Raw genomic sequence first — 9,599 nt, 5'->3', positions numbered from 1 at the left:
ATCAACACTGGACGTTTGAGGAGTAGGAAAGGTTGCTTAGTCCTACGAATTCTGGTTCCGTGCTAACGACCAGACCAGTTTGCACGGTAATACAGTAGTTATAATCACCATTCTCCAACACCGTGTGGAAAAGGCCCGCGTTCGAATCTCGTCAATAACCCGATGTACTTTTACACTCTTTGGCTGAGTTAGTCGGTGTCCGGCGTGAACAGCAAGTTTTTTTGCCACAGAAACTCATGTGTTTTTGTCCAGCTAAACAGACAAAAGGACCAGAGAACACACGCAATTCATGGACATATTACACACAGGCAGGTGAGTTGGTTCCTCTGGTAGCACTAAATTTATTAGGTCGGTGAACGTAATAAACTAGCCACTCGATGTATATTAATATAGTAAATTCAAACCTACCCAACTACAAAAACACAAGAAAAAAAATATTCGTAAAATAAAAAAAAAATTGAATTTTATACTTCATTTATAATGATTAAAGCAACATCAAGAACAGTATGGATAATTAATCGTGTAGTGTTCGTGCATCCTTGCTATCGATTTATTTTTCTATCTAACGTAATGAATTTTATGACTTACATAATATTATATTCAATTTAAGGTTTAAATATACCTGTCTTTTGTAAAACGAGAATGGAAAAGACAGTTCTCTCTTCCCCAAAACGGAGTTTCGGTTTATTCAAGTAAATTCTATTAAATCAAACTTTATCTTTAAAACATTAATAAAATTTAAATAAACATAAAATTCTATTGTCTGTCAGCGTATAAGTGTACATAAATCACCGATTTTTATATAATAATTATGATTTGTATTTAAATGGTTTCCAGGTAACTCAAAAGCTCTGTGTGTTGTGTCTGTAAACCATAATCCTCCAGGACCACATTTCGAACCCATTTCGCGAGGATGGTTTTCAATTCTCGTGTCTAGACTAGAGCGGAGGACTTCTCATGAGGAAATTCTGAAGGTATTCTCAAGCAGAGATCCAAGTAATCAGTTTGTTTTGACCAGAGAAAACTAGCTTCACTCCCGAAAACTTGAATTTTTCATCCGGCAGTAGAAAAACCGATCATTGAATACACACTATTCATAGATGAACTATACTAGCATCTAGTTTTCTCGGTAACTACCATAAATCTGCCTAACAGTTTGAGGTAGCTTGCTCTGTTTGGTGAATGAGTAATTTGAGAATTCAAACAGCAGTCCTTTGCATAACACGAGCAAACAGAACTCGGCTTGAAAGGCCTCAATAAATTTCTAGCACCGCAAACAAAATTTGAACCTTCTAAATGTGACATAGCCACTATATTAAGAAGGCAGCAACTAAGTAGAAAAGTATACTGTAATGTGGCCAGACACCAAATTTTGTGGAGGAATATTTCTAATGCATTCTTATTGGTAGCTCTCATTTAGTATTTTTAAGCTTCCTCTTCAGTTGGTAAATGTGCGATTCATCACAGTCCCCATGATGCCCCTTCATCCTTCTAAGGAGCATGCGCGCGCGCGCGCGCACACACACACACACACACACACACACACACACACACACGTGACTATACTTACTGAAATGAGTTTACTCACACAATCCAGCGTTATACATGATTAGTATTTATATTTTATTTACAGTTCTTGTTTGGTTAACTACCTTTAGCATATCTTCCAATGCTAAAATGTAGCACAGGTGAGAGAAAATAATGATAAGAACATTTTGTTTACTCTGCCAGTTATGAGCGGTAGAATCCACCACTTGATTTTCTGGAGTAGCCATTGTTGGTCTGCGAAATATGTGGACATTCTGAAATATATAACAAAAGAAATTAGGAAGAAAATATGATAGTTTTTGCGCATTATTTAAGTAAATTAGCATTTTGTGAGATTTATTAAATAATTTTAAATGAATGAGAAAGAATAACAATCGATCTGATAAAATATGTATCAAACGAAAGCAAGAGGCATCACTTGTCAGAAAGCCATTCTAGCAACAGCCCCCCTAATTCCAATAAAATCATTATTATGTTAGTGAATTGATAGATACTACACTAGTATATCACGTGGTAGATTACGTATTTTATCGAAATGATAAAACTTCAATGATTGAACCACCTCAATGCCAAACACTTAAACAATATGCGGCTACGTTTCGGGAACTCACTGTTTCCGTCTTCAAACCTGTTAACGTGATAGTGCAATGAGTTTTTTGTTCCGGGTGGGGAGGATTGATCTTTCCTGTTTCTCGGACAACACACAACGTTGTTGTTTTTGTTATTTCTGGCGCAAGGGCTACTTAGGCCATATTGCACCTCAACATACAATGAGAGGGAGTACAGATTTAAAGTGAGAAATGGGTGGTTGTAGGACAAATGTGTGGAAATTGTCTTCAACGAGCGAGTGGTTGATTGTTGGAACAAACTTCCATCTGGTTTTGTGGAGGTGGATAATTTGAATAATTTTAAGGAAGAATTAGACAAATTCTTAGAAGAGATGGACAGGTGAGGCGGTAGTTTTTTTTCTGCGTGCTTTCTTGAATCATCATTTTCCATTACTTTGTAGAACATGAACTATTTTGCTAATAACATATATAAATGATTATAAGATGAGATTTACAGGTAACATTTTCCCATCTTATACGATATATGCTTGCTATCATTTGCCACAATTAATACGACTACCTGCAATAAGTGCTGATGCATTTCTGATGAAGAGGATCAAAGGAGTAATGCAGTTTTTCGCATACCGATAGTACATACAAGTACCCTTTGGAATACGTAAGAAGGGTCGTAAGAGGATTGGGGGGGGGGGAACACAAATACAACTGATTTTGAAAAAAACTGAATTCTATGTTCAAATTATAGGTACTGGAAATATTTATATACTGTACATACAGGGTGATTCCGAACTCTACCGACAAACTTTAAGGGTGTATTCAGAGGAAGTATCTGAATGTTTTGAGATAGGGAACCCATGGGCGGCACCCCACCATCGACTGACGTACTCGTTCTAGCATCCCAGGGGTTGTGCGCACTCCTCGCAGGCTGCGATAATACGAGCAACAAGGTCCATCTCAGTTTGACCACGAGTCTCATACACCCATGATGTAGCGCTGTACACTTTATCGCGATCTTAATGGTATATATATATATATGTATATATGTATTATTTTATTTTTTATTTTATTTTATTTTATTTTTTTGAAAAGGGAGTACTTTGCTAAAAAAGGTTGAGAAAAACTTGGGTAATGAAGAAGCATAAATAGGTCTTTTAAAAACTACTATGGGCTTAGGAAGGATAGGTCATCTATTTAGCTGAAAACAAATGAAACTAAATGAAAGAAACAAACGAATGTCTGAAAACGAATTAAATAAACCATTTTAAGGTTTTTTTGTTTTTATTTTGTTTCTCCAGCCACAATGTTTATATTAGTATATTGTCTGGCTAAGTTGCGTAGTAACAGCCTCGACGTTTAAAATAAATAATGAGGCAGTTAGCGTGATTTTCCACAATAAATACCAAGGCTACTAAAGTCATGGGGCATCAGTATAATATGTCTTTAAATTGTGTCTTTTTCGAAATGAAAGATCCTAGTAAACGAAGGAGGAAACATGCAACTCTCTCACATAGGTGTATTTGCATCCTCCACCAATAAAATCGCATATTTTATCATAAACGGTTCAAACCATTACAAATGTCCTACTGTTATCCACTGTAAGATACTCTCAAAGGACTTAGCTTTGCAAGTTAAAATGGAAGTTGGTTTTTGTATGTAGTACAATAATAAATAGAGTAATATAGCAGATATGCATGAAATTAATATAGCACAGAGAAACTGCCATTTCACAACCCCAGGGTAAGGAGACGGTTGGTTTGGATTTCTCGTTCGTGAATCTCCCAGGGAAGGAACCTAGATCTACAATTTCGCTAATGTCAGTTGAGAGAGGAGCATTTTCGCTAATGCCCCTCTCCCAATGCGAATTTCCAGTTGCGGTTTTAGCTACATCTATAGATTTTACGTATAATATATTTTACATGTTTATAAATTATTTATTTTCCAAAGCTTTTCTGAAGAACTTTAATGATTTGATTTACTACACCCTGAAATCTAAGAATGGACGCATGTTCATATCAACTCAAATACACCATTCGCTAAAATGGTTATAGAAGGGGAATATGGTTATGGTTCTGGTGGTTCTGGGCCTTCATAACTACGTTTAAAAATTAATTACTCTCATATCGAATTACTGTGCTTTAAATTTGTCTCTGATATAATTAAAATAAAATAATATTAAAATAGGGTAGATTTATATCTAATGGTTGTATATCAAGAGGATTCTTGAATGTGTCAAAACCTCGATTTAAGGGACTATATATACTGTATAGGAGTAAGGCCTTGTCTGACAGTTTGGTACGCTCGAAAAAAAAAAAAAAAAAAAGTCACAGAAGTTCCTATATTGTTATTAAAAGGTGCTAAACGTTATTATATCACGTTGAAAAGTCATATCATCGTTGAAAACGTTATTGTAAAAACGTTATTGAAGAGCCTGAAATTTGGGTAAATCATATAGTGGCAATGGAAACTCTGATTAATACTTATTCAAAGTCTGAAGAGCTCTTGATTACTCTCGCTGACGGTTCAGATGGAAGGTGATAGCAAGAAAAATCTTGGCTGCATGGCAGTTTGCTTTATTCTGAAAATATTTTAACTGATGGCAAATACCACTGGTATAGCATGTGCCTGATAAATGGCGGCACCTGGAACGTCAATTCAACTGATCCATGTTTCGCTGTGGTGATAAAGGAGATGCCCGTAGGTATAATAACAACGTAAACACGAAGGAAACCATTTCAGGTTACATTAGGGATTCAAATTGAAGGAAATCTTGTTTAGAGTTAGCCTTTATTTAAAAATTAGGGCAACCAATTAGAGATAGATAAACTGAAATAGTTAACCACTCAACTGTTTGCAAGAGAAGGAATTATACAGAAAGCTATACAACTTTAAACAAATAGTTATACAAACTGTTTGAGACAGAAGATTTACAGAGTTAATGTCCAATCAGTTCAGGATATGACAGGTGTACACACAATAAATTTTTCAAGATAATGACAAATTATATTATTGTCATACTTTACCACAAAATCTAAGGAAACAAGTTGCTATTTAAATATAAACTTAATCACTATTTACACAAGATGAACATGTTTACGAAATGTTAAATTTTAACACTTTAAAATATGGAGCAAACAGTTGAGATGACTGTTACAGCTTATACAATTTGCGCTATCAGGCTAATAGCAACAATAAAATGTTTCTATACATTCCTTAAATTTTATAATTTAACAAATTTAGGAGAAATTCTTTCATAATTCCCAAAGAATTTGGGAATTATGAATGAATTTAAGTTAAGTATAGGTATTGGTCGATAATATAAAATAGGTTTATAATTCAGACAATAACTGTCGTCTTTTAAAAAAGACAGAGCGTGAGAAATTCTGAAAGGACTGAAAGAAAGTAGGAGCGGAAAATGAAAACAGATTCCTGACCAGGAGTGACAGGACCAGTGACAAACAGTAACTGTGAACTCGATTCATTGTATATAGGGCAAAAGAAAAGAACGTGGGTAGAATCCTCGACAGAACTGCAAAGACAAAGTTCGGAGTTGGAAAGGAAGAAATAAGCAAGTTTAAAATTTAAGGAACCGTGTCCTGATAAAAGAAAGCTAGAAAACATACCAGGAGAAAACCATTTACGAGTGTTTTTATTTAACAAATGTATCTTCTGGAATAAATAATTTTGTAATTAAGCCTTTTTGGGAACCAGATCAGCGAAGTTGCAACAGTCATGAAAAATATTTAAAATTCGTCGTTTTTCTTGTTTAGGACTGGAGGACACACCAATTTGTATTCCATTGAATTCTGTAGGGAGGCCCTTAGGAATGAAATAAGAAAGTCCGCTGTAAATTAGATATAAGTCTAAAGGTAGTGAATCAGATAGAACTTGTAGGGATAGGTAGAGACGGTTCTACATCCCTAACTAGTACTAGTAGGAACTGCGCTGGATCGAACCAGGCTTGGCTGAACTGTAAGCAATTTAGTGCGTCTAAACCAGGCTGCAGCAGCATAAGTGGTAACTGATGACAAATACCATTAAACAGGCAGTTACATCATTTGGTCCTTTAAGGACGAAAATCCTAATTTACGGAACGCTGTTCGCTATTTCTGAGGACAGCTAAATTTAGGTCTGTTAAAGAGAGAGTTTACTGTATTTACTACAAAAAATGTGGGGAAGGGGAAGATCTATTTCATCTAGTAAACCAAAAAAATATCTTGTTTATACTCTGGCACGACCATTAGATCAGAGGAGTTTACAATTAATCATTTCAACAATTAATACAATCATTAACCACGTCTAGCAGTCACGCGAGCTTCAATCACGGTCTAATCAAATAGGTGTGCATTACATGCATTTGATTGGGCAGTGAAATACCCGTCCCCCTAGTGGACTCGAACCACTAACATTTCAATAAACAGCCGATTGCTCCGCGGAGGCATTAAAATTTCTTTTTATACATTGGGATGATCACATAAGGTTAGAGGAGTTCATAAGGTATGGAGATACAAGGACATTACCGTATTTAATAATCATATGTACTTGAACCACTAACAGTCAAAGCGCGTGCACTTCTCCACCCTCGCACTTGCCTGTTCAGCTACAGTGGCCTATTTCAGGTTAGAAAAACTATAGCAAGTTACGCTAAGGGCTTGACGTAATTCGCCTCCTTCCTTCTTATCCTATCTTTAGTTACTTGCATGAAACACAAAGGGCAAAAGCTATGCGGTACAATTACTGTAGGATATTTACAATTAAGATTTTCAACAAGGTGAATAAGTAATCCAATAAACCAGTATCAGCTTACCGATAGCGATCTTGGCATGATAATAGTGCAACTTTTCTGTGACAGGAGCAATGAAAACAGGGTGGTTATATATCTTCTCTCTTGGAGGAGGAGGTGGAGATGGCTGACATTCTCGAAGACTAGGAAAATAAAAGAAAAAAAAAACAGACAGTTATCATTTTATTAGTGTACTTCTATTTTTGTGAAATGAACATATAACTCTATGTCTATATGTTTTTGTCAAGCCTTGAGTGGCAACCCGGTGGGCACGATACATCACCATCTGCCACTCGTTTGGAAAAGTATTTCCTGAACCCTGAAGGAATTTCTAAAATCCATTTCATTCAAGACTGTAGTTTGATTATCTCAGACGAGGGTGTAGGGTTTCCTGTGGGTTATTTTCATCTCGCACATCATGCAAATCTGCACGTGAGCACACTTCTGTTGATATAATACATTTACAGTTATGAGTGCACACTTGGGAGCCGTTAATACCATAACCAATATATGTGTGTAATTCAATTCACACAACTGGCAGTCCCCTTCCCCCCATAGAAAGGCCGTTAGAAAACTTTATATAAAGTTTGCGATGGAAAAGGCAGAGTTTCATTGACTCTCATTTTGGGAGCCCGTTCCAATGAGTTCTTAGAGAACGATAAAGCAATTTATTTGTCAATTCCACCCTTCTCAGACAGCTGTTTCGAAGTTCGTTCGACCTCATCGATGGGAAGCCACCCTCACCCTACCCCCCACAACAGTGTAGCATCTTGTAATACATATACTTCCCTTAGGAGGAATGCTGCTGCTTTATTGTAGTACAACAAATATGCAATTAAATGCAATAGTCTCACAAAAACAGACCTTTTGCTATCAAGATTTAGTTACTTTAGGTTTAGTTACTTTAGTTTGCTAACAGCCTATATCGGGAACCACAAAATTCTTGTTTTTGTTTATACTCTGACACGACCATCAGTGGAGTTTACAATAAATCAATCAATACAAATGTTAATCGTATTTAGCAGTCACGATCCACTGCACTCTTTCTCATGACCACTCGACTACGTCAGGCCTAATGGCACGCATGAAAAACTGGATAAGCTGTGAAGTTTTAACTAGCATGCTAAAAATTACACAAAAATTAAGGAAATTTTGAAAATGTCAGGTCTGCTTTCACTTCCAAGTTAATATTTTAACTCGAAGTTAAAGCGGAGTGCATTATTCATAATGTACTCCGCTTGATTATTAATATCAGTAGTGTCGATAGGGACCACCCCAGATATTAAATTTTGATTTTTTAAAACCATAATCTCTGTTGCATTCGATGTCCTAATACATACTAGCAGGGGCGAGCCGTCCCGAGGATGAGCGGGGTGCACTGCACCCGGACGCCAACGTTCAAGAGGCGCTGAAAACCTGTAACTTTTGATAAATACTTCATGACAAACATATGAAGAAAATTTTAAAGGAGGGCTCAAAATTGCGATTGGCACCCGGGCGCAACATACCCTAGGAACGTCCCTGCATACTGGAGTGTTACATGGGGCAATGTCATTGTTTCATGGACGAAAGTTGGAATATTCAGCTTTAAAATAAATTATTTCTTCGGCTTTTTTGTTAGCAAAATAATTAACAAAATCATCAAAGTTCGTATTGCGAGTAAGTTAGCGCTGGAATAAGTGGTAAATAACGTCACTACCAAAATTATAGAAACGATTTCGAATTTCTTTAAAAAAGTGATTATATTTAACACAGGAGCACAGTGAAGCCTTGGAAGGAAGAGTACGTAAGTCCAATGAACACAAAATGAATAGTACTTCGGTTATCAGTCTGAAGTACAATATCCATTTGATTGTATTGTCGAGACACTTTCAAATCGATCACAGACGGTAGCTAAGGTTGTAATACCAGTAATATTTTACTAGTGATATTTTTCTGGAATGCCAATGAAATGCACTTTAAAATATTTGCTAGAATATAAAATTCTGAGAGAAGTTTTGATCTTTGTGACAAACTAAACTCGTGTCTCGAAGGGAAGGTTGAGAATTTCCGTTAAGTAGTGGTTTCGCAACATAAAACAAATCTAATGCGTGGATTCAGTATTTATAAACGGGAGAAAAAGACATTAAAAAAAAAAAGTTAAAAAAAGAAGCTTTATTTGGGTTATGTGCATCAATTCAAGATTTTTTTTTCTTTGTTTCTGGTTTATATGCATGTTATAAAATACCTACTCTAGTATTCTTTTCAAATGTTGAGAAAAGAATATATTCTTTTCTCAACATTTGATAAACACTTCATGACATTCAATTCATTGAACTATGTATATACTGTACATCATAGGGTGCATAGCACGCGTTCCTTGAGTGGACCGGGTTTCAACCCCGTGACTACTAAATACGATAAATATTTGTATTGACGATTTATTGTAAACTCTACTGACTTGGTTGTCGTGCCGGAGTATAAACAGAAAATTTATTTATTTATTTATTTATATATGAAGTAACCTGTTTAAGTAAACAGGATTTACTTAGAAATTAATCTGCTGTACTGATAACTGAGTTTTTGTTTTCATCCGTTCACTCGCAGTCGATTTTCAGAGACTTTATGGGCGAGCTGCCTCCATGCTGTCCCCTCTTCAGCAGCTTCCTCAAAGTTCTTCATGCTCATACCAGTGTCGCTCTTGATGGTGTCGAGCCAGCGTGTTC

The 9,599-nt window shown here is 36.0% G+C and overlaps 1 protein-coding gene across 1 annotated transcript in view; it reads right to left on the bottom strand.

Moving 5' to 3' along the window:
• Positions 1–1,731: 1,731 nt before the first annotated feature.
• Positions 1,732–9,599, bottom strand: part of LOC150086805 (cilia- and flagella-associated protein 276) — a 31,714-nt gene continuing 23,846 nt past the window's right edge. Inside the window, exons 3-4 of the mRNA XM_090372274.1 lie at positions 6,919–7,037; positions 1,732–1,802 (exon numbers count right to left, since the gene is read on the bottom strand). Of these exons, the coding sequence (XP_090228400.1) occupies positions 1,732–1,802; positions 6,919–7,037 (190 nt within the window). The remainder of the gene's footprint in view (positions 1,803–6,918; positions 7,038–9,599) is intronic.

This window comes from Mastigoproctus giganteus, chromosome 4, assembly GCF_048544385.1.
Source record: "Mastigoproctus giganteus isolate SK-2022 chromosome 4, ASM4854438v1, whole genome shotgun sequence".
NCBI classification, from domain to species: Eukaryota; Metazoa; Arthropoda; class Arachnida; order Uropygi; family Thelyphonidae; genus Mastigoproctus; species Mastigoproctus giganteus.
Note: the sequence above shows the minus strand (reverse complement) of the source record. Positions and strands in the feature narration are given on the sequence as shown.